We start from the raw sequence: 25561 nt of genomic DNA on the forward strand, positions 1-25561 counted from the left end.
GAGAAACCTGGTTGTGGATTTATATCCTTCTGGGCATCCGAGACATGTTTAATGGTGTGCAATATCTGCCTCCCCGGGGCATTCTGAGAGCTTCTCTGATCAGGCTCAGTAGGACACCGACCACGTGCTTTGCACTTGTCAATTTTTACGCTTCTCTCGTCTGAAAACCCCAAACAACAGCCTGGGCCTTGGAAAGCTTCCAGTGGTTGTGAAAGGGGCACTGACATAAAGGCAATGGTACAGCCACACTGCAGTTGAAGCTCTCTTTCAGCAGGTAAATACCCTTCAACCTGTAAATAAAGCTGAGCTGGGGGTAAAACAAAGATTTTATACATGTGACTGCATCTGTGCTGTGGGCATTTGCTGGAACAGCATTGTCAGCCGTGGTTGCATACGGCCAGTTGGGCTGAGCAGAAGGAAGCCTGTGATGCTCAGAGGCCACAGATAAAACCACACGATCCCAGTTTGTGTGGTTTTTTATTATGGCTAATCCTAAATCCAGCCTGAATCCAACTAAACCTTCACTCATTCCTAATTCCCCCAAATTAATGCTCACATTGCTGTGTACATGCTGTTAGCCAACAGAGCACACAGCAGACATCATCCTCCATAACATGCTGGGCTGTTTAGAAGACTTTGCTCCTTGCTGCTTATTGCCAACTCTGCCAGCACAAGTATTTCCCAATCTGCCTGTAGCAAGCCCAAAATGTTCCCTCCTGCTGATAGAAATGTGAGGAGCTGAGTTCAGGAAGAGAGAGGGTCTCTGACAGAGGGTGGGGGGAAGGGTGAAGTGAAAACAACGTGCTTAAAAGGTGTCATCATTTACAAAAGTAGCTTTTGGCCAATGCAATTCTCCCTTGTGGCAGGTGCTAAGGGCCTTGTTAAATTGTGGGCCAGATATATCCACCTTTACACACAGGAGCTATTTTGGTTGGGCACATGTAAGTCCCAGAGACAGAGAATATGGAATCAAGGTTAAATTGCCTTCCCATGCAGTGGCAGCAAGAATAAGGTGTTTTCAGTACCTTGGCTCCTACTTTTCTGGCTCATTAATGTAGTTCTAAAATCTAATTAATAAAGAAGACTGTCATTTATTCTGTCCTCTCCTGCTTTCACAGTGTCTGGCAAACTGTGTATTGAAGAACAGAATAGTACCAGTGTCACTAAATTTTAATATATATGTGATTGTTGAAAAAGCATAGCTCTTAACTCAGTGGATTATTTTCTTAAAAGTTTAATTTCATCTGAACTGGCTAGGAATTTGAAGATTTTCAGAGTTTCCCATAGACAAGAGGCTTCCCAGCCTCAACACCTCTGTGGACACTTGATATTTGTACAAAGCAGCAGACCTACAACATTATAACAACAAAAAAATTGAATCCAACCAAGCAGCTACTTCAGAAGAGAATTTCAGCCCATATTTAGTGACCCCTTTGTGTGGGACAAACAGTAGCACTTGCATCTTCAGCTGTACTACTACTCATCTCTGTGAAGATGTGATGCAAACAACCCAGTGTGGCATTGAGAAGCAGGGTGACACTGAGAGGTCCCAGATGTCTTGTGAGCTGTCAGTGAAGAGACAAGTCACTTCTCAGGCCATGGAGCCTCATTCAGTTACTAAAAGAGGGGTCCCCTTAGCAAGAAATATCTCCCTTCAGAATGTCTGCTCTGAAAAAAAAACAAAGTAACATAGGGTTCAGGTTGGCTTGTCACAGTGCAAAGGGATCCCTAGTAAAAAACTACTGAGCAAGAAACTCTCTCCCTTCCTTTGCTTCCAGCTTGGACCCAGGTTGTCAGCTCCACCCACAGCCTCATAGTGTGAGCAGGTTTCATCCTCCTTGTGCAGTGAGTCCTGGGCTCACGGGCAGAGGAAGGGCTCTGTGGGGTGCATGAAGCTGACTCACCTAAATGCTGCTCCTGAGCCCGGAGGAGAGAACTCCACCAAAAGAGAGAGGAAGCTGTGGTTTAAATGTGCATGCTCACACACACACAATGTCTGCCTGCTTGTTGTCTCTGTTATTTATCAGAACAGGCTGCAGCATCAATCTGGATGGCTCCCAGGTTCAGACCCACAGGAGGAGTATTCAAGTATTTGGCTTTCTGAGAGTGATTTTGAAACTTCCTTTCTGACCCTTGTTGGATGGTGATTGTCAAATCCTCCCCAGAGAGCCTCTGGCTCAGTCCCAGCTGGGTTTAGCTCTAAAGTAATGGTTCAGAGGAGAAATAGGATCAGCTCTTTTCTCCTGTACATCTTCCTTCCCTGCCAGCAGCCAATTTCTTGTGCATTTCTGCTACAGAAATATTTCTAATAAAAAGTAACAAGTCCCAGGGATGTTCCTATCCCTTGCTGTGCCAAGGCTGGTGATCACATCAGCATCTTGGTTCTCAAGCATCTGCCAAAACCTGATGGCTTCAGCCAGCACGACAGAGCGAGGGTGAGCCAGCTGTGATAAAACAGGCAGAGTTTAGGTTCCTGGGGAGTCTTCTTTGCAGAGATGGGCTTCTTCATTTAATGGGCTTTGGATCTTATTTAACACATTGCCTCATGTACAATGCGAGTGTAAAGAAGCTATGTGCACATAATAAAAAACTTGCCCTATTTGTACCTAGGGGAGTCCTAATAAATTTGCCACTATAGCAAGTGTTAGTCTCTAGGGCCAATAGTGAATGCTGGAGTTTAATAAAAAAGAAATCTGAAACAGAAGAACTGAAAGGTAAACCAGTTCAGCTGACAAAGCAAACACAGTTTAATTAAAAATGAAAAGTTTTCTCCTGGCCTTGACCAATCCCAAGGAGAGGTGTCTCAGGCTGGCTGTGTCTGGCCTGCCTTCTGATGGCTGCTCTCAGACTGCATTTTCCTAGTACACTATCAGAGGATACCCAGATTGGGCTGAAGGCACTTCTCAGAGTGTGTTCAGGCCATCATTAGGGCAGAAGATGGTAAGTCATGAAGGATGACATATTCCAGGTGTCCACCTGTATACAGTATTAATGTCACAGTACTCTGGCTTGTGCTGGGCCTTAGAAAGCAGTTCAGTAAACAGCCACCCTGCCATTAGACCAGCACAGAGGAGTGGATATTTTTCTCTGTACAAATAGCTGTTGCAATCTCAGATGCTCCAGGACACTGTAGAGTGATTTAGCTGTGCTGTCTGAGATCAGAAGCAGCTTCAGTAACTTCAAGGCCCATCAGAACAGACTTCTGGAAGCTGCCTTTTGTTGCTCTGCATATGAAAACTCTTCTTGGTAAAATGACACAAGTGGTGGCGGTTTTTGCCTTCTCTGTTTCATATTATGGATGTTATATTGAAAAAAACACTGAGTACAGAAGAAGCCATTGAAATTAAATACTAGAACAGTTAGACAAGCCAATATTTTGAATCCCAGGGAGATTTAACTATTACTGGTTTACCACAAGAAATGCCTCACAACTCCAAAATGTGATGCTCAGACTTCTGAAACAGCAGACCAGCACCTGCTTGTGGCAGACATCTTAGGGCAGACAACAAGGACACTGTGGTTGGATTATTAAAATATTGTCAACACCTCACTTTTAACTAAGGCTGGATGTGCTACAGGCCAATGAAATTCACATTTTCACAAGCCAAGTCTGTGCAAATGCTTCTTTGGTAGTTACCAAGAAAAGATCTTATTTTGTGGTAATATGGCCACCTAAAGTCAATATTTTACTACACTGCAAAGGAAGTTTTTAACTGGAAAGAATAAAGTGTTGTTTATTGTACTCTATTACTCTTTTATTTATGGCATTGTGGTGGTGCAACCCCCCGCCCTCAGGCCGCACTGTGATCTCAGAGAGGGGTGTCAGACTCTTCAGTGGAGAGATCTGAATTATGTTCTCAGGGCTCGGGTATCAGTTCAGGGCATCTCACTTCCCCTGTTTCACACGCTGCTCCCACCACACCGCCAGCCAAGCACAACAGCATCTTTATCGAGCAGAGCTCTTTTAGAGGGAAAATGTGCCACAGCAGCACACCACAAGCATTTCATCTCCATCCCCTGGTCCCTTGTGGTCCACCCGGCAGCAAATGACTTCCTCCCACACTGCTCCTGCTTCTTTCTGCTGCAGGGAAGCAGGAAGCTTGAGTGCACAGCAGAAGTGCAGCTTCCCAGAGACACAGCCCTGCCAGCAGGCTTTTATCCCTGGCCATGACCTGGGATGGGGCAACTCCTCTGGGAAGTGCAGAGGTCATCCCAAATTCACCAAGGGCAACAATCTGTGGGGAACAGAGAGGAGGGCACTGACTGCAAGAGGGAAGAGTTTAATGGTAAACCAAGATCTGCATGCACATGGCCTTCAGCATTGTTGTAAATAATACTCCTAATAAAGAGCCAATTAGACCAACAATCTCATTACTATCCAGCATGCAGTGTAGGAAGGACTAGCCTGAAGCATAACTGAGCAATAGCGAAAACACAGCTCCACATTTCCTGTTATAATGTGCGTAGGCATAAGGAGACTTAAACAGATGTGTGAGAGGTAACAAGCACAGAGGGCTGAGAGAACAGCACACAGCCTTATAAAGAAGCCCCACGGTGTTGCATTTTGCAGCAACCCCATTAAAAAACCCAGCCCAACTTGCTGTGTCACCCCACACAATCCGAGGCACGGGCTCCTGGATGGCCCTGCAGGAGCCCCCTCAGGGCCAGGGCCAGCAGGAACTGCAGTATGGTGGTGCCTCAGCACTCGGGCTGGAGGCAACACCATGGGCTTCCCACAGGGCCAGGAATGAGGATGTGGGGAAGGTGGGGGATGAGGGGGAGCCTGGGCATCAGAGGTGTCTGTGATCTCTTGAGAAAGGAGCCGAGCCCAGGACTGGAGACATTTTTTCCAAACCTAAGCAAGCAACACTGGCACGGTGACTGTCCCTTCTATGCATGGCTCATGGTGGCACAGAAATTCAGAGAATATTACTGCATAGGATCCAGTGACAATGAGTGAGCTGTCAAACAAAATATATTTGTCATATCCACCCTTAAACCTTGGGTTTTCAATTTTCCTTCACATAACCAAAAAAATACCATGCAGGCTAATTTTGGAGTAGCTCTCATGTAAATCATCCCCTTGGGCTTGGACCTCTCAAGCTGGGGTTCAGCCTGAGTGACTTTTTATAGCCGAGTTATAAACTTTTAAATACCAGACTTAATCAGAGCTACCGAAATGGCCATTAGAGTGGTTTAAGTGGCATAGTCCTGATATATGACAGCACAGAAAAGAGGCAGGTGGCTCATCTGCAGTGGGCAGTCCATCTGGAAGGCAGCAGGGTCTGGTGGCTAGAAACAAGCATGACTGAGACACAGATCTCTGGAGTTTTGCTCTTGCCCTTGTGCTACTGCTCAGTGACTTAAAGCAAGCTCTCTTGGGATGCACTGCCCTGAGCAGCCAGGTCTCAGATCAAAGGCTTAGAGGAAGAGGTGGCTCACCATGCCCTGGTTGCTCCAATATGGTGACAAGAACATGGATATTTATCTGCCTCCCCTCGCCAAACTGCAAGAATTGTAAGAGAATTGGCCTAGGATTTAAAACAGCATTGTGTACACTCAAAACACACACATCAGCCTCATTTTTGGCTGACTTGGAGCAACCACCCAGAAAATCTTACTGAATAATTATAATCACAGACACATCATACACTGAAGAGCTTAGGCTTAAGGGAGACTAATGCTCCTTACCAGGAGGCTCTGTAAAGCTTTGCGTCCCCTAATTTTGCAAGTTCTGAGACACTCAGCAGGCTCCAGCTGTGCATGGGACAGCCTCCCTCACTCTGCAACATCACTGTGGTCCAAGCAGAACTGGGCAGTCATCAATGTGAAAGCACAGAGAAATTGATCCGAATGAAAACAGTACAGGAGCTTTTCAGGGTCTTCTTTCTAAATTTATTCAAGTATTAAACAAACAGAAACTACAGCATGCATCAGATACTTTCCTTTATTGTACAACAAAACTGGGGACTTGTTTGTATTTGCAGCATTTCCAGCAACATCAGGCAGACTTGTCGATGTTATCCAGTTTTGCACAGTCACTAGAGTGTCGCATCATGAATTATTAAATCAGTGCTTCGTGGTAATACATAATTTCTTATCAATTATTCATGCTAATGTGCGTGTAGTTTACTTAATTGTGTTATTGACGATCAAAAGTAATTTCCTGAAAATCCTCAAGGACAGAAAATTTAATCAGCGTAACTACTTTTCAGATGCAATGCTGTTAAGTATTCTTAATTTGCTCAACAATTCACTTATTTATGTACCTTTCTGGAGGAAATACGAGTTTAATCAAACAATTAGATTGAAGAGTTAGTGTACAGAAGGGCTGAAGTTCAACTGAATGCAAGGCAATTATGTTGAAATAAAGTTGGGTCTGCCTCTTTGGACTGGAATATTTTTTTTAGTCTTTTTTTAGGAGGAAGAAAAAATATTATGATTGGGAATATCACTAAGAAAACAATGATTCTCTCTCCTCCAACCCCACAACAAAGCACATGGTGATCTCTTTTATTTTGGTGGAAGAAAAGGGTTGTTGCTGTTGTTAAACTAAGCCATAACCTGCAGCCAGAAAGCCACCTCCACCCGCAGTTCAGCAGAGCAGCTCCTGAAGCTGGAGCACTGCTCTAGATTCCCCTCCCAGCATTAGGACAGTTAAGGATCTCAAAAGAAACATGCCGTGTGGCATAAATAAAGCAAATTTACTCCATTTGATGAATGTGGGCCCTGTCTGACTTTTCTTTGTTCTCTGCCCAAAGGACAGACCTGGCAATGCCTTCTCTGCTGGCTTGTGCCCAGAAGACACAAACTCCACTCTGGGGGTGCCTGGCGCCCCTGGCTCCTCCACAGTGAGGTGCTGGTGCTGCAAAGCGACCCCACAAACACCAGGGCTCCCCCCCTTGGAGTGGGTGCTGACATCAACCCATGCCTCATGGAAAGGAAGGTGTACACCAGAGGGTATAAAGGGGTCCTGTGAGCCCCAGAGAAGTCTCAGGTTCTGTGAAATTCATGGGCTGAAATCACTTACATGGAAGAGACAATTTTTTTGCGGCCAACCTCACTCAGGACTGTCTTTCCAAGCATATCCCCAACTTGGATTCTGTGAACAGCTGAAGAAAAGCCTGTGTAAAGGCATGTGGTCAGCACATTTTAGGAGGTCTGCAGCACAATGTGCAGGATCAGAGGTGACAGGAATCCTTCCACTAGCCTCCATGTTACTTGATCAAAATCTCAGATAAGTGGTTTCAGCCTGTTCTCAGGGACATCAGTGGACACACCTAAGGAATCTGCAAATGGCACCTGAAAAATTCAAGTCTATGTCACTAAGTTTAAATCCACAAGTGCAGTTCACATGGAAAAAAAAATGTGAGGCACCCTAGATTAAAATTACTACTCTTCAGATCAATCTGCTTTGTCTTGTGGAGGTTTGGGTGAGAGATAAGACTAAATTTACTAAGGCATCAATTTCTCCTTTACACTGTTCCCAATCTATAACAATTAATATATTTTCATATCTAGATTCATTACAACAAGCTTTTAGTAAATGGAATAGTCTGAATTTGGATGGCATAAAGGAATATCCTTCCAAGCTTTATTTCCACTTTATTAAACATAAAACATGGAAAAACATATTTTCAGTCTTGCAGTGAAGGATTATTTTTGTCATTCGGTCTCTTTTTCCAAGACAGTGATGTCAAAATACCCCCAGCTTTGTGCAGATCTAGACAATTCACTCTCCATTAAATACCAGCATTACTGTTTGAAGCTGTGAATGCCACTCTGAAGTCATGTGTCTTTCATGTCTAACCCAGGGAATGGCAAGAGTAATACACTAATGTTCACACAGAGGCTAGTGTGAGGATTATAGTCACAAGTAAACTGATCTCAGCAATTTCCCAATAATCTACTCCATAGGAAGTTTCACTTTCAGAGAAAAAAAAAAAAAAGAAAAAAATTATGAAGGGTTTTGTTCTATTTTCTGTTTCTCTTACACCTGCATTGCCTGGGATAGGTCAAATGCCTTCAGAAAACAGCAGGCCAAACTGGATTATACCTGGACATTCCTTCCCCTCTGTTGTGAGCAGTGGAGTAACTGGTGCCTGGGTGCATCTCTTGTTCCAGAACTCACATCTGGAAGTGATGTGCTGCTTCCAACCATCTGTTTCACGCAGGATGAGAAGTCCAGACAAGCAGGAGCAAGCCAGGATCCTGAGCCTTTCAGTGTCCCTGGGATGTATGGGGCAGGGGGGGAATAAAAACAGCTTCACGAACGTTTCCAAACACAGATAGTGCTGATAAATCAGGGGAATGAACCTACAGCGACACAAGAAAAGCAAGGGTGCATGAAAGGCAGCCAAAGAGGCCACTCAGCTGTGTGGGGTCCCTGGTGGCCTCATGACGTCCCACTGGGCACGGCCCCACTGCAGTTCACCCCATGGCAGAGCCACCGCCCTGAGCCGCGGGGCCAGCACCACTCCGGTCTCATACGCTCTTCTCCCCTTCCATGTGCTCCTTGGCTGGAGAGGGCTGCTTGTCCTGGCTGCCCTCAGGGCCGGGTTTGGCAGGAGGAGGAGTGGGGCTGCTGCTGGCGGCGGGCAGGAGGTTGGCAGACTGGAGCACGGCCTCCGAGTGCTCACGCGCCTTCATGCGCAGCGCGGCCACGCTGGCGGTGCGGTTGCTTTGGCAGCCGTAGGTGGGCAGGAAGGAGAGGCCCATGGGGTCGGGAACACAGCACGAGCACAGAGGGCTCCCTGGGGAGGAAGGAGAGAAGGCAACGTCACTGCTGGGGAAGAGCATGGAGACCATCTCTTCTCTCCATGGTTAGTCTGAAGAGGACGGAGGTGGGGTTCACTTTAAGTGGGTACATTGACCTTTAGTGAGTACACAGGTGTCTTCTGGATCACTAGTGCTGAAAACCCATATCCTGTCCTGCTGATCCTTCTGTAAGAAGGATATTACACTGTGAGTCATCCAGGGTGACAGAGTGCATGAGGGAAATACAGACAGAAGTGAGCAGTGAAGTTCAGATCGCGCATGAGATTTCCTCATAAGCAAGGCTCAGCTCATTCCTTCCTCTCATATCAAGCTGCTGTTCTGTGGCTGCCATCAGCCCCATGCTGGAGATGTCCCCTGCCCTGCACCTGCACACTGAGCCTGATCAATGTGGGCAGCAGCATTTGGTGAGTGAGTGTAGCAGTCCTGTCACTTATCTTTGCCTGAAAGATTACAGCAGAGAGAAAGATGAAAATATTATGACGACTTTCTCTTACCTCACTGTAAAATGAGATAGTTTTCCTTGGCCAGGCCCCTGCCAACTACTGGCACTATGTCTACCTGCAAGAGTCTGTTCTACCTTTACCCAATTCAATGTCTGTGCTGCTTAAGGGTGACACCTCAAAGAGAATGGCCTCCAGAAGTGAGCCAAGGCTACCTAAAGTTGCTGCTGTGATACAGCTTAAGAGTCCCATGAGGAGAGATGGGCCAGAGCATTTCTACCCTGGCATTTGGGAAACATGAAGGCAAGAAAACCGTGGAGAGCAGATGAAGTGATTCCTCTCTCTTGAAGCCAAAATCTTCCCTGCAACCCACTGACAGAGGCAGTCCTCACTCTACCAGCTGTCTTCCTGTGACGGAACACTGCAGGCTTCAATTCTGGTTTCTCTCTGATAATGCTGGAGCTTGGGCCAGTTCCTAAACAAGCACACCTGGAAGTGTAGGTCGATCACTTGACAGGACATGCAGCCCATCCAAAAAGCCACACTGGTACCCAGCTTAGAGGCATCTATTGAATGTGTCAGAGGAGTAGGATGGGGATGCAGGGTGGGATGGCTGAGCTATTCCTGAAATTTACTCTCTGGTTAAAAAACCAGACACCACTAGTCACCATTTTTCCGGGGTCTTAGAAGCCACACCAACTCCACATCCTCATGTGCACCCCTGGCAAAAGCCTGTCTTTTGCTGGTATGCTACCTTCCAACAAGAAACAGCCCAGTGACACACATCCTGACACGATGCAGTATCTTCCCCTGATCTTTCCAAGCCAAGGACTTGCTTTAATTTCTGCAGTTAATATTTGAGTTAAATGGCTCATGACTAAGTGATGGAACTAATAACCTACAGAGTTTTACACTTCTGTTCTTGGTAGCAACGGGTCAGCACTCATCTGCTAGGAATGAAAGCAGCCAGTTGTTTGTTTTTAAGATGTTGGCAAGACTTCTCCACAGCAATTGTGGTTGCCAGTAATACTCAGGAAAAAGTATTCTTTGTATTTCAAAAAACAGCATCTACAAAGGACAGCTTATTAATATAAATGGAAAGATCCCTTTTCTCTTGTAATACTTCTCTGATAAACCATATGATTAGCAGACCAACATTTCCACAGGTCCAGGCATTTAAGCACAAGCAAGTTTCAGCACCTGACTAAAATCCTCTGCTTCTTTTGCTTTTAGCTCTAGGAAGCTCTATCTTGAATTCTGTGGCTGTTTTGAGCAGGTCAGAAGGAGGGTTTATAATAAAATCTACTCAGTAGCACAACTTACAGTTTTTCCTACCACCAGCCATGCTCATAATGTCACTTTTTGCCCTGTTGAATCACAGCCACTGTTTTAACAAGAGGGAGGAGAGTCCTTTCAGAGTCCCTGCAGTTTGCAGCAGGTCTTTTGCACCAAGTCCCACTATCTTCAGGTTCTACTCAGAGACAGGGGAGCCGGGAGGCTGCAGGAGCATCAACTGCCTTTGCTCTGCTGCTTTCTAGCACAAACTGAATGAGGCTTTCTAACACAGCTGTTCAGCTCCCAGGCTGAGGGGAGGGCTGGCCTCTGGTGCCTAATGCAGGACTGGGCACAGACATTGCTTAGTGAGAGGTGGGGAGAAGTGGAAAGCAGTCTTCCCCTTTTCAAAAAAGCAGGAATCAGCTCAGTCCCCTAAGAATAATTTTCATTCCGCTGTTAGAGGAATAAAATATTTATCAGTATTCAGTACCAGCCTAAGCTCTTTGCTTAATAATTAGTCCTGATATTACCTAGTGGCTCTGCAACCTGAGGGTGCAGTTACCTGTGGTGGAAACTAAGCTATCTCTAGCAATAATTCACCCATAAACCATTCTTTCATTTTCACTGAGGTTAAAATACTTGCAAACATATCACACATGAAATAAAGTAAAGTAAAAAGCATCATTTGGTCCCGGGTCCAGCTAGAATAGAGAATAGAATTTAGCCCTGTTCCTTTTTAATGTATGTTGTAAAGAAGGTTGACTCTACCTTACAATCACCTGAATTTGCAGATAATAAGTCCAGTGAAATTTACTGGACTTTGCCAGCACAAAGCCAATACCAACAATGGGACACTCCAAGGTCTCCACTTGCCTGTCAGTCAGCCCATAATCTCCAGAAAAGTGACACTGACCAAGAAAGAGACACTCATATATAGCAGGCAGCAGTGATTTTTAACATCTTATTGCAATAGCCTTGAGCCCACAGTGGGAAAGGAAGGAATTGTTCCTACTTATTTTGAATCTTCAGAGGACTTCAGGCATCCAGCTCCCATCAAAATCAGTGAGGGTACAGCTGTCAGCCCTAGATCTTGATCCAGCTCCCACCAACATCTGTGACAATCTGAGATTAGTTTAACAAGATTTGTATCAAGTTGCTGCAATATGGACAGGGTATTGTTTGCTTTCTTTCAGGAACTTGCTGCCTCCTGTACACAAAATTAAAATACACAATTAGATTTCCATTAACTTACAGCAAATTCTGCTGGATTGATCTGAACCTCCTTCTATTCCTATATGAGATCATACTTGAAATGCCCAGCCTGAACATAAATACTTAATGTAATAAATACAGTCTGAAATATTTGATCCACTTGGCAGTTTAATTGATCTACTACAGAGACTGACAGGAAAAATTAAATTAGTTTTGTCTTGTCTCTGCCAACATCACATTTAAATTGTAACAATATTTGATCTACATTTTTCGCTGTGGACTCTTTTGTGCAGTTCCATCGTTCAGTTTCAGGTGGGAGAGGGATAGGAGTGGGGCACATGCTGATACATAATATAAGTTTTTACATATGCATTTTGTGTTTCAAGTCAAGAGCTTAAAGAATTTAATAGGTAGTCTTTCCAAAAGGCAAACCCCACATGCCTTTCCTCTTTCATTATTTGTGTATATCAGCATTTGATATAGACAGCTGAATGACAACCCAACATAGAGAGAAGGAGAGAAAAAATCCCATTTAAAATCCTCATATATCAATGCATGCTGTTTAGCTTTCAGAGAAAATATTACGTTTGATTTAATTATTGTTATCTTCTCATAGTCATCACATTGGTTTTCTTCAGCTCTAATCCCTTTCATAAGGACTGGAAGGTCAACAACAACCTCAGGTTCACAGTGTTGATTACCAGTGGGAGCTGATTCAAAGGGAGCTCCCTCTTACACATCAGAGATGACACCAACATTCTGTCTATTAAAGCCTGAGTCAAAAGCAGGAAACATACAAGTGGCTTTATCCAAATCTTCTTGAGCTCTGCATCAGGAAGTTCAGAACAAGAAAGCCATGAACTCAGTCCTGAAATGGAGAAGCATCAGATGGCCCCAGTTTAATTTGGGTTAGCCTCAAGGCTGCAGGAATTTTACTAGATGGTTTCTTCTTCCACTGAGAAATGTGGAAGGTACCCTGTGCAGCCCAGAGGCTGGAAGAACACTTCAGAGGTGACAGCAGAGTCCAAACCTTATAATCTCACATCTCCTTGGCTGTGACCCTTATATGCCCAGTGGAAACAACAAAGAGCTGATGATCTGGCTCAGTTGCTCTATCGCCAGGTGCCTTTTTGTCTAAATAACTCAACACTGGAATTGGAGGATTTCATCCTCCTTTATTTGTGCCAATAGCACTCTTTGGGAAAAAAAAAAATCAAAAGCCAGGACTTGCCTGTTAGGGCAGGAAGGCTGGCAGCAAAGCCCACAAAAAGGCTGGGAGAACAGAACCAGTGCTTTGAAAACTGTCAGCTCAGCAACATCATCAACAGGAACCCCTGCCCAGCCAAGGTCAACTAACCTAACCAAGATTTGTCCCAGAGGAACAAGACTGCACGTATTTCCTATCCATGGATCTTAGGGCTCCAAGTACCGGTGTTTTCCTAGTATTTGTGAAAAAGACCAAAACTCTCTACCTGTGAGGTAAGGCAGTGCTAGAGCTGGAGACCTGTGATGGGAATCAAAATAATTTTCCCAACGTGTGTGCATCTGCAGCAAGCTAAAGAAATGTTTTAGATTCTCTGAAGTCAGAGTTTAAGATAAACTAGGAAAAATGCCAAACAAACCCACTTAATATATTGACTATGCTACATGAGAAAAGTCAGTAAGTCCATAATCAAGAATGACACTGAAAATAAAGGACCCCAAGAGTTTTATTCCCATTCCCCAGTCTTACAGTAAACAATGGAGCTTTGATCTAGTAAATCAGCAGTTCAAGGGTGAGTTAGGTCCTTGAACACTTCTTTTGTAGGGTTGCCAATGGGAATTGCCCAATGGAACTGGGAAAACTCCCTTCATCTTTCCATAATAGAAATTGAAATGTAATGGACAGGCAGTTCTAGTTATGTTGTAGGTTTTTTCCCTGGATATTGCAATTAAGCCTCCCTTATATGAACAGCAACCACAGCAGCAGCAAACCATAAAAGACCCTAATCACCAGTGCCCTGCAATACCCATTTGGATGTGCATAATGCAGTCATGCTCCTCTATCAGTGGTGTGGAGGTGCCGTGAAAACTAACTGAGCTATAACTTGTACAGAGCAGAGCTGTGGGTGAATTATGAAAGTAATTCCCTGGCAAGTGTAATTATTTCTCTCCTCATACACTTCACTCATCATGGGGTCTGGGGAAATTTCAGCGGAACGTAACAGACACACTCTTGGCCTCAGCCACCAGAACGGTAGAACACATCCGCTAAAAAACGGAGATTCTTGTTTACACCCATTAATAACATCTTCTGCATTAATGAATTGCATTCATGCTGCCATCCATTAAGAAGGTACTTTGAGGTCTCTCTCTGCACAGAGCACTACCTTCTCCAGATGACTCTATAGTTTTACAGCCCATAAATAAAACAAGTATTTTCCCTTCATCTTTGAGGTCTGCAATTAAATCTACTAAATGGACTGCAGATGCCTGGCTTACAGTAAGTGTTTCATCTTGGAGGATCATGGAACTGTCGAAGTCACCACAATGAAGTAGCATAGTTGTCAAATCAGGGCAATTTCAGAGAAAAAATTCAAAGAAATTTCATCTCTGTGAGTCAACCTTTTTCCTAAGTATTGCCAGCGGTGAAGTATTAAACCCCTGAAGTAGGAAACATTGTATACCCCAGAAATTATGATGTTGTGCTAACTTTTCAAATGAGGAATTGTATTTCCTCACAGAATAGTACATAGGGAGATGATACAGTAGTTAACAGATGCTTGGTACTGACTACAGCCTCCAATGTGTCAAACTTCAGAGAGACAGGAGACAGGAAAAGGGCTGTTGTATTACAGAACAGAGAACATTTGGTAGAAACACAGAAAAACTGTCCAGTGATAATACTCTTCTCTAGAAAAGTCTATATTCTGAATAACAGTTTTCTTTGCATAGAATAGCCAGCCCATCCTATTAACAGAACATCCTGTGGTGTCAATATCCTCACTTTGATGGGAAAAAATCTCAGTTTCAGAGACAGCAGAGTTCATGGGGCATAGTGCTTAGGGAAAATAGCTTTCTTCTCATTCATCAGAGCAGACTTGGTCTCATGCTCCAACAATATCCCCATATCCTAGAAGTGGCACATGTGGAGTCCAGAGCCACATGAGGCAAGCCTAATGAGCACTTCAGTCTTTCTAAAAGCAAAGTTGCAGGTTTAGTCCCTGCCCCAGACTAGGCTGTCTTGAGATTTCCTGTCTCTTGTAGACCAACTTCACCCTCAACTATTACATCCTTATACTACAAATTAAATCCCAGAACCTTCTGACCTAAGCACTTTATGTAGCTTTGGAAACCTGGGTTTGGAGCCAAGCAAAGTCAGAGAAAGAGAGGTATTAGGTTTTTTACTAAAGATGGAGAACTCTCAGATGACGGAATGAAAATGGTCCCTGAGAGCACAAAATAATTATTAATTACTTACATCACCATCATCACTTGTTACTCACTGTATTGATTTTGTCTCCTTTTAGAGCATCAGTCAAATATTATTCACTGACACCAGCAAAGTGTTGGCTCACAAGTCCAACAAAGCACATCTTGTCTCCTCAAAAGAATAAGAAAACAACCTACACTTCCTAGTAGAACCTGATGTGCTGAGAGTGCTCATTTTTTTTGCAGGCAGCTCTTATGGCTGCACTGAAAAATATGATTCGTTTTACTGGCCAGGACTGTTCAACCAATGGTGGGAATACATATCTATTTACAAGATCGTCATAGAGGAGCTGCATTTGGTTTGACACTTGCATAGAAGAAAGCAGGGTCATGCATCCTTTCATAGTGAAATAATGCTTTGATTCTGGAGCAACTATTTTGCTTTCAAAAGCGCAGAGAATTCCTGGTAGTTTCAAAGCATGGCTGGAACAAGACAAATACTGGGAGGACCTCTCAATCATTTCAGTCTTTAATAAAACTTGCAAAATTTTGGAAACGTTTCTATTTGCTGGATTTTCCCTTATCCAAGCAATCCAAAAACCAAACAGCTCATAACTTTATGCCCTGTGCTGAGTTTTATGGGATTTGTGTGACATAAAGTCCTATGCTTACAGACTGACTGTGGCAGGGTTCTGGCATAATTTCTGCAGCAAAATGCAACTTGATTTTCAAGGGAGAAGCTTAGGTCCCTTAATTAATATGTATACGAACATATACTATTATACATATACATATACATGCACACAGCTCCTGTCTCAAATGGAAATGAAAAGGGAGAGTCAAGCAAACTGAAGCGAGTATATGACAAAGACAGTCATATTAAGGTTTTGTGAACACTGTGTCTCTCCCTATCCTTTCCTTCCTTCCCACAACCATTATCTTTTCCTCCAGATAGATGAGCTTGATTGTGCTCTCAAATACATTGCTTTAAATGAGCTTGGAGTTTCCATACCAAGGGATAACAAACTGTGTGTTAGGCTTGTGACACCTTTGTTCCACTCAGAAGCTCTAGAGATTGTCCTGGTCACCAGTTAACAGGACAAAGCTCAGTGACTGCTGTGCACAGCCCTACCCCAGCCCAAGTGAATTACTCTTGGAGAAGTGGGGAAAGAGGAACTTGTGGAGATGAGCCAAGGAAGGAGGTCACAATGCTCCACGTATCAATACCACAAGAAAGATGTTACAAATATTCTCCGCTTGTACATATCAGATTTGGTCCCTCATATAACAGTAAGTTCTTCCCCCTTAACCTCAAAGCCAGAATTTCACATTAGTAAGACCTAGAAGCAGAGCTGGCAGCAGAAGAAAAAGAGCTCCCCTCAAAGCAGCAGCTCAGACTACCAGCTCCTTGCAAGGATAACAATACGCTGACAGGCACAGGCAGCTCCTGGTACGATACGCAGATGCTCAAATCTGGATTTCATAAAATCAAAATATACTACTTTATCCCAGTCCCCTTGCATGTACCTGGAGATTTCTAGTGCCAAGCAGGAAATATAAAACAGACATTTCAGGAATGAACTGCATGTGTAACTGACAACATTCACCGAGACAATATGCAGGCATCTGATAATTGGACATTCCTTTACAAATTGTATAAATAAAAAAGTCTCTATTTACATTTGGGACCAGATTTTCAGGGACACTGTCTCTTAGTCTGCACAACTGACTATTTAATATCTACCAAAGATTCAGAAATAGAACTTTTTCTCCCCCTGGGCTGTAAAACTTCAATCAAGGAAAAAAGAGCAAATTATTAGATTCTCAATTTAGTGGCTAAGCTGTAAAATCAAAGAAAAGAATATCAGGAAGCCTTCCAACTAAATAAAACTAAAAATAAACAAACAAAAACAACAACAACAAAAATCCAACCCCAAACTAACAAAAAACCAACTAGCTAAAAATACCGACCCGTCACAACAATTATTTAATCTTTTTTACTTCATTTTGCTTGGCTTTGTTTATTTGGGTAATTTTTTCTTAAAATTCAGCTACATGTAAATATGAAACAAGTGAAAACACATATTGATGCATTTAATTTTGAAAATGTTTGAATGTAAACTTTAAGAAAAAAACCCCTTTATTATTCACTGAACACAACCCTTTTCCCACACTTTTCAACCTGTCTGGGGCTACATTTATCAATGAACATTTTTTTTGCCTGAAAGATTTCAGCTGTACCTACTCCAGAGAGGCTGTTCCTGCCCAATGGAAAAAGCCAAAATTCATGACCCCAACACTGGACAGGGTGGAGATCAAGAGGACTCAGGCACTTCAAACAGCTGCTGCCCACTTACAGGCAATAATAAACCTTAAAGTTTTAGGGTTCAGGTCACACCTCTGTGTCATTTCCTGATTCAGAATTCCAGGTTTCCCACCTACCAAAGAGCAGTAACTGTGTGGTGTGTCTGGTTTCAGCTTTTTTTGAAGGACAGGAGGGAAGGAGGTGCAGGAAGCAGGACTTAACACACAACTCAGAAGTTCCAATCATTTGCTTCAGGAATATACCCTGGCAGCACTGATTTAACTGGAAATACAAGGAGCATGAGACATCCAGAGAATACAGTGAGATGTATTGAGAACATTCTTCTTTATAGTGGGGGGGTCTTTAACTGAGAAACTTTCCTCACAAGTTATTGCAGCACATCGGGACGCAGAGTAAATGTATGTGCCTCTTTGTGTTTGGCACTGCTATGAGGCTTTGCATCCCATAAATCTATAAATTGAATTCATCCTGCTTACACCCTTAGTCTTATAAATTGTTAGACTAAGAACAGCTAATGGATGAGTAGGTGATTTATTTTTAAAAGATGCATACTGCTGCTTTTTGGAAACTGAAAGTATATAGACACGGGATGTACCCTTGCTGAAGCCTGGGTCTCAGGTAATGAGGAATTACTTTATATCCCCCCCGTCTGTCCCCAGGAACATGCTTTATTCAAGTTCTCAAAGGGGACCTACTGTCCAAGAAGAGAAAGGTCTGGATTATGCAGAAATGCACTGCAAAGGAAACCACATGCAAAGAGCGGATGAGGCATCAGTAATGGTGCCAGGTACTACATAATGCAAAAGGATGTATATAACTAATTTATTAGAATAAATTTAACTCTTAAAAAAAGCATATGCAACAAAAACTCTAAAGGAGCAAACCCTACAATGACTTACTTCTTGAGAGAAAACCTGACCTCACAAAAAAGTATCTGTCAGAGTAAAATGAAGGAGTTTTGCCACAAATGATGCTATGAGATACAATGGGAGACTCACTTTGGTACGTGCAGCATTGGTCAGTGCAATTACTACCAATCTAAACAGAAAGAGGAATTCACCATTTCCCAAAGGTTTCCCCACAGAGGGCAGTGGAACCATGCCACTTAGCTGGAAAGGGATGCTCTTTGAGCTTACCCCAAAGTTAAATAAAGTAATTTACCTTTTAGAGAGGCGACGTGGGATAAAGCTTGTGCATAGGTGGCTGTGTTGAGAAGAGTCCCCGGCAGGCAGGAAGGGAAGAAAGGTCCTGTAGGACCCACTGATCGGCTCAGGCTGATGGAGAAGAGAAAACAACTTCCTTACAAAACCAGAACCAGCTGATTCCATTTGTGCATGCACACAAACACATTGGTGTCTCAGCAGCCAACAAGATGTGACCCAGGCTGGGCAACATCAGTCTCCCACAGCCACCAGCTTCTCAGCATCTCCACAGGGAACAGTGGATTGCACAAGAAACACTTCATTTTCTAAAGATGATACCTGTAGGTCAAGGCATAGCAGGAAATCTGTATGCACATACACACATAGGAGGCATTCTTGCCCCACAGACAGACAGCTGATAGAATAATCTATTACTCTTACCTCTGCTGGATCTCCAGACCCTCTTTTTTATTCCTGGTTTGATCTGCTGGAGAAGGGGAATTTAAATTCCTCGCAGGAGGTGCCACCTCAGCCATGGTTTCCTTAGAGCCCTCTTGGTCAGAAGCACCCCTCTCTGTTTTTCTCCATTTAGCCCTTCGATTTTGGAACCACACCTGGAGCAGGAGAGCAATCCTAGGTGAAATCCATGTTTAGCCAAATGTGAAGCAAGGATATTGTAAATTGTTACTCTAGTGAAATCTGCCATTTAGTATCTTGGCTAAACCTTCCTCTTATTTTGTATCCCCATCGCTGTTCTGGTTGAGTCCTATGATTACATTTGTATCTGTAATATTTCTGTGTCTGGAAAACAAGCCAGAAATGTCTAAAGACATTCAAAACACATTTCACAACAAAAATTTTAAAAGTAATATTTTTGATATTACTGTGCCAGTTAGAAAAGCATTTAATCACATGCAAGCCTTTATGAACACATTGAATTCTCACTGATTTCTATGCTTTAACACATCTAAAAGCCTTTTTATAGGGACGGTGTTAAATACATATCTAAGCATTGTGATGAAAACATATATAAGTCTTTAAATCTGCTAGAATCAGAGAGGTCAGAAATGAAAAGGTGTGTATCTGGCCATCTCATCCAGCCCATTTTCTGGAGAGAGCTGAAACTGGCTGTTCTTTCTCTCATTCCCAGTCTGCTTTCAGAGGACTCAAAAGCTGATAGGTACTAATTCTGGAACATTATTCTGCAGTTTAATAATGTGGTCATGCCACTGCCCCCACCTCAGGCCACACTAGGACCTCAGAATAGAACACCCATTTCCAAAACATTTTTTCCCCATATGCAAAACAAATACTCATATTCTTGATTTTTTTGCCTATTAGTCTAAAAACTTTTTTTTTTTCTATTAACCTTGCAGCTGATATGCTGAAAGAACAATGTTTGAGGTGGAAAATGCCAAGCCTCTCTTGAGGTCAGGAAATCCACATTTTAATACATGAATTCAAGTATAGGCGAGATTGTTATTATTCTTCTTCTCCAATTCCATTTTAGTTAGCTGCCTTTTAATTGCATGTATCAGCAAACATTGAATAATGATTTTATCTATATTCTAAATTTAGAGCAGTTAAATGCAAAGCAAAATGCAGACACTTTCTTGTGTCTTAATTGAATGAAGGTCACAGCTATAACAATATTTAATTGAGCTATTTTTCATTATCATATTTTAATGACTTTGCACTGACAGTTTGCCTGCTTCTGAGGAAAGAGCATGATGAAGTCGTTTATTTCCCTATTTAGTTATTGTTTGACAACATCATCTTCGATTAAGACTCTGCTTTATAGCACATTAATCATATTTGAATGAGCAAGGGGTATAAATGTAAACATATCTCCCATCCTCTGTGTTTCCCCATGTCCCTGCATGAAAGCAGGCTAAACAAATGCTTGCATCTATTGTCTGTTTGCATAATAGCCAACAACAAGGCTAAACACCAGTCCTCAGCAATCTAATTGTCACCACCCCTATCTCACCCTTGCACCTTTCAGGAAGAAGTTATGATCTTCCACTTCTGAATGCTCAATAATTGTCCCATTTATCTCAATTTGCAGTTCAGTCTTTAGGCACCAATAGCCAAAATGGCATTTTTTATTATTTTTTTAAGCCAGTACCTACAATGCAGTGGTAAAAGGAGATTTTCATTTCCAAATAATAATCAGTTTAATTTGCCCACATATGACCAATGATTCATGTTCAGATTTAATAATCAGGATCACATAATCTGATTATAGGAGAAATAATTTGTTTACAATCCCCAATTTACTGTGGTGAATTCCATTATCTCTCTTCAGCCATTGGGTTTTAAGAGATACTAACATGACCCTAGGGAACAAAAGGCAAGCTATTATATTTCCTACAATTAGATCTTTGCATAGTCTTAACCCCAAGCACCTAAATAAAAAAAATAATAAAATAAAAATAGAAGAACAGCGTGCAGAAAAGCCCCATAAATAAAAATGAATGCATAATTGTTCAAAAAATGGTTTGCAACTCTGTGGTGGATGCCTGAAGAGTTATAGGGATCCATCTCTGACAATTGCAGGACTGCTTCTCTTAGCAGAGCATGTACACATAAGTATGGACTGGATATGGAAAAACAGACACATGGAAAAAAGAAAAAAAAATAAAACCAAGGAAAAAGGTGAGGAGAAGGAAGAAAGGAAGGGCTGGAAAAAGTGTGTCCGTGGAAAGAGTAATCATGGCTAATGGTATTTATTGGATCATATTAAAGGTGTGGGAATTGCTCTGCAGGCTCTTTAGCTGCCTAAATTAAGTGTTTAGAAAGAAGGCAAAGGGCAGAAAAGTCGAAGAGGTGCAGAAGCTTTTTTCCTGGCAGCCGGGCTCCCTGCAGTTGACTAACCCCACTGCTCGACAGTGGTCATAGTTGCTTTGGAGAATCACGTCTCAGCTCTTTTCTCTGCACCACGCCCCCCCTCCAAAAGCAAGGAAATGGATGTGCATTGATGTAATTTAGTACCTTGGAGACGCGGACAAATTAGTGTAGAACATTATCACTAGTTAATTATGAATGACCGATTAATCAACCTAATCTAATATTCCACATTATGTTGATGTTATTAAAGTGCATCATGAAAATGACAGATCGTCTTCATTTGCGTTCTTTGGCCAAATGTGCACTCTGCAGTCATGATGTCAAATAAAAAAAAAATTAAAAAAAAAAAAAAAAAAGTTTGCCAGTTTGAATATCCGAGTTAAGCAATTCCCCAGGATGTTTACCTGCACCCTGGCCTCCGTGAGGTTGATTTTCAGAGCCAGCTCTTCCCGAGTGAACACATCGGGGTAGTGCGTTTGAGCAAAAACGGCTTCCAGGGCCTCGAGCTGATGGAGAGAAAGAGAGCAGAGATCCGTGAGGGATCCGTGGGGGCTCCGGCCGCCCCACAGGGGTGTCTGCCAGGCAGGGATGAGAAAAACGGGGCAGGCAGGATGGGGCTGGCACAGAAGGAGCTGGGAGCGGGCACGGGGAAACAGGGAGCGAGGATGGTGCAGCAAGCACCGGGCAGCGGGTGCAAGGGGAGGCCAGGGGCAGGCAGAAGAGGGTCCTACCTGCTGCAAGGTGAAGGTGGTGCGGTTGCGGCGCTGCTTCCTTCGCAGGAACCCGTCGTCGAAGTCTCCGGCGGAGTGTCCTCCGAAGGGGGCCGTGCCTGCGGGCCGAGAGCCGCGTTAGGGGCCTGTGGGCATCGGGCCGGGCACAGGGCGGCCACAGGGTCCTGTGGGCACAGGGCCGGGCCCGGGGCCGCTCGGGCGGGCAGCGCTGCCCCATCCCCGCGGCCCGGGGCTCACCCCGTCCCGGGAAAGAGTATTTGTCCGGCCATTTGTGCTTTAAAGGACGCAGAGACGAAGCTTTGACATTAGCGTGTGGACGACAGCGGGCAAAGGCCGTGCCCGTCTGCGGAAGGCCCTGCCCGGCCGAGGAGGGCCCCGCTGGCGGGTTCCTGTCCCCGCACCGGACCGGCCCCACAGGGCTCGGCCCCGGCTGCTGGAGGGGAACGCGGGCCTGGGGCTCGGTACAGCCCGGCCCCACAGGCTCCATCAGCCCGGCCCCACGGGCTCGGCACAGCCCGGCCCCACGGGCTCGGTACAGCCCGGCCCCACAGGCTCCATCAGCCCGGCCCCACGGGCTCGGTACAGCCCGGCCCCACAGGCTCCATCAGCCCGGCCCCACAGGCTCCATCAGCCCGGCCCCACGGGCTCCATCAGCCCGGCCCCACGGGCTCGGTACAGCCCGGCCCCACAGGCGCCATCAGCCCGGCCCCACGGGCTCGGTACAGCCCGGCCCCACAGGCTCGGCCCGGCTGAAGGGCCGGGAGGGGCAGCGGGGCTGGAGGAGGCCACCCTGCCCTTCCCCGACCGGCTTTGGAGGGCATCGCGGGTTTTTCTGTCCCCAGATAAACGGGACAGGGCAGATGGGCCACCGGGATGCCAACCGTGTCCCATGGGGCAGAGCCTGGCCTTCCTGCCTCCCCCAGCCACAACACATCATCCCTGCGTGCCCGTGGTGAAATGTGTCACTCCCTTTCTGTTCGCGGACAACTAAAAAAAAAAAAAAAAAAAAAAAAAAAAAACACAAACAAAACGAAACTGACCAAAAAAAAACACTCAAAACTTTAACCAAAGGGGGGAAAAATCCAACCCCAAACCAGAAAAAAAAAAATAATAATAATAACCCCAAACCAAAACCCGCAAACAAACCAAGCCAAAATAAACCCTCACGGAACAGAAAAGTACTAAACCCCCATAAGCGTTGCTGGGTGTCCCCATGACCCCCCTGGCAGAGCTGCCCCTGGGGTCCGGGAGCTGGAGGTCACCGCTCATCTTGCAGCATCATTTAGAAGATAAACACGGCCCCGAGCCCTCTCCTCGCACAGACCTCACCCCATGTGGGCCTGGGAGGGGCTCAGCAGAGAATAAAACACTGTCCTGGTGGCGCCCAGAGCGCGGTCTCTTCCCTGCGGCCCCGGCCCTCCCCGGCTGCCCAAACGCTGCCCGAGCAGAGCCTTTCTGTGATGGGTGGGTGGGGGGCTTTGGACGGAGGTGTGTATATATATATATATATATATATATATTTTTTTTTTTTTTTTTTTTTTTTTTTTTTTTTTTCACTTGTGATGCCCATCGCTGTTTTCGCCCTTGGGCAGGACAGCTCGCCCCTTCCCCCGCCCCGCAGTGCCCGAGCCGGGAGAACGAGGGGCCGGGAGAGGCTGCAGCCTGCGGGGCCGCTCCCGCTCTCGGGCCGCCAAACACAGGCACCGGAGAAACAAACACACAGCAAACAAACCAACAAGCAAAAACAAGAGCGCGTTTCCCAAGCTGTCTGCCAAAAACAAGCAAACAAAGCCGCCTCAGAGCTCGGCGGCACCGGCGGGAGGGACCCTCGCACTGTCCTGCCCAGCCCGGCTCCCCTGTCCCGCCTGGAAAAAACTTTGCGGAGCGAATATTCCAGCCGGGATACACAGATCGGCTTGGCTCCGCTGGCCCTGGGAAGCCGCGTTCAAAGAGATGCTGACCCTCCCCCGAAGTGGGATGAAACCGCTGGACCACTTCTTCCTGCCAGCGCCGCCGCAGGGAAAGCCCTTTCCTCGCCGGGGGATGCCCGTGCGAGGAGCGGGGTGGTCGGGCAGGGGGATTTTCCGGGGAAGGGTCGCTTTGCCCGCCGAGCAGCCGCGGGCAGAGCTCGGGCACGGCGGGACAGCCCGGCGGGGGCTCCGGGGATGCTCCGAGCACTGCGGGCAGCGGCCGGAGCGACAGGGGACAGCGGGGCCTGCGCATCTGCGGGGGGGACACCACCGGGAAATCCTCAAGGCTGCCAGTTTTTTAAATAGGAAATCAGTAACAACAACACTACTACTACTACTAATAATAATAATAATAAATTTAAAAGTCTCTGACCAATAACAAACATCCTCCCAAATATTTATTTTCCGCCTTTTTTTTTTTTTTTCTCTTCTGATGTACCTCATTTTTTTTCCCCATCCTCCCACAGAATGTTTGTAAAATAGCATTAAAGATTTATGCAGTCCCTTTGGCTGGAGGGAGGAGGCGTGACCACGTCCTGAAAGTGTCCCGATTACAGCCATGACACCAACATCTGTGCTGGGAGGGGAGAAAAGCATCTCTCTCTTAGCCCGAGGCTCAACTGCGGGATCACTATCCACAGAGGGGAGGCAGGTGGCAAAATGACGGGGATGGGGGTGTGAAACCAAGCCCTTTCCAGCAGGAATCAAATTAAAAAAAAAAAAAAAAAAATCATGCAATCCTTCTTTCCTTCCTGTGACAAGAGGGGAACGCTAGGAGGAGGGGGGAAGGGGATAGGGTTGTATTTTCTTAAGGAAAAGGATGCTACTTAGTTGTCTCTATAAATGTGCATCTTATCCCAGCATGTATCTGTGACAATGACAGTCGCGGCGCAAGTTCGGTGGCAGTTTCTCCTCCCGTCCCCAGCGCACCCCGCGCCCGCAGACAACTCCAAGTTCAGCTCTTGTACTTACACACCTCTGTGCGACAACACTCACCCTCTAGCTGCGGGGGGCAGTGGAAGTAGAACATGGCCCTGCGGCTCGGTGGGCGCCCGCTGCTCGCAGCTGCGAGCCCGACGGCGGCCGGGACCGGCACCGGCACCGGCACCGGGGCCAGCCCGTGGGACGCGGGGCTCCCGCAAACCCCCCGCACCGGCGGAGCGGCACCAGCTCCACAGTCCGGCACCGCGACCGCCGCCGGGGTGACTCCTGCAGACCTGAGGACACAGAGGGAAAGAACAGAACAGGTGAAGAGCCAGAGGAAAACACCTAAAGAAACTCATCCATAACCCTAAAGCCCATCCCAGAGGAAGAAGAGAAATTAGTGTCTAACCCTGTGCCATGAATTAAAAATGCTAAAGGCAGAAAACTCCATGGCTGGTGTACAGTAATCAGAATCAGCAAAACTTTGTTGTTTTTTTTTTTC

At 45.2% G+C, this 25561-nt stretch overlaps 1 protein-coding gene across 1 annotated transcript; it reads right to left on the reverse strand.

The window, feature by feature from the left end:
* Window positions 1–8484: 8484 nt before the first annotated feature.
* On the reverse strand, window positions 8485–25165 carry DRGX (dorsal root ganglia homeobox; the record flags this gene model as incomplete). The annotated part of the gene is made up of 6 exons (XM_083867028.1): window positions 8485–8753; window positions 18604–18716; window positions 19026–19198; window positions 21839–21940; window positions 22166–22263; window positions 25132–25165. 6 exons carry the CDS (start codon window positions 25163–25165, stop codon window positions 8485–8487), a joined length of 789 nt encoding a protein of 262 aa, XP_083723154.1.
* Between the last annotated feature and the right edge of the window lie 396 nt (window positions 25166–25561).

This window comes from Zosterops lateralis, assembly GCF_965231275.1.
Source record: "Zosterops lateralis genome assembly, chromosome: 8".
Classification (NCBI taxonomy): domain Eukaryota; kingdom Metazoa; phylum Chordata; class Aves; order Passeriformes; family Zosteropidae; genus Zosterops; species Zosterops lateralis.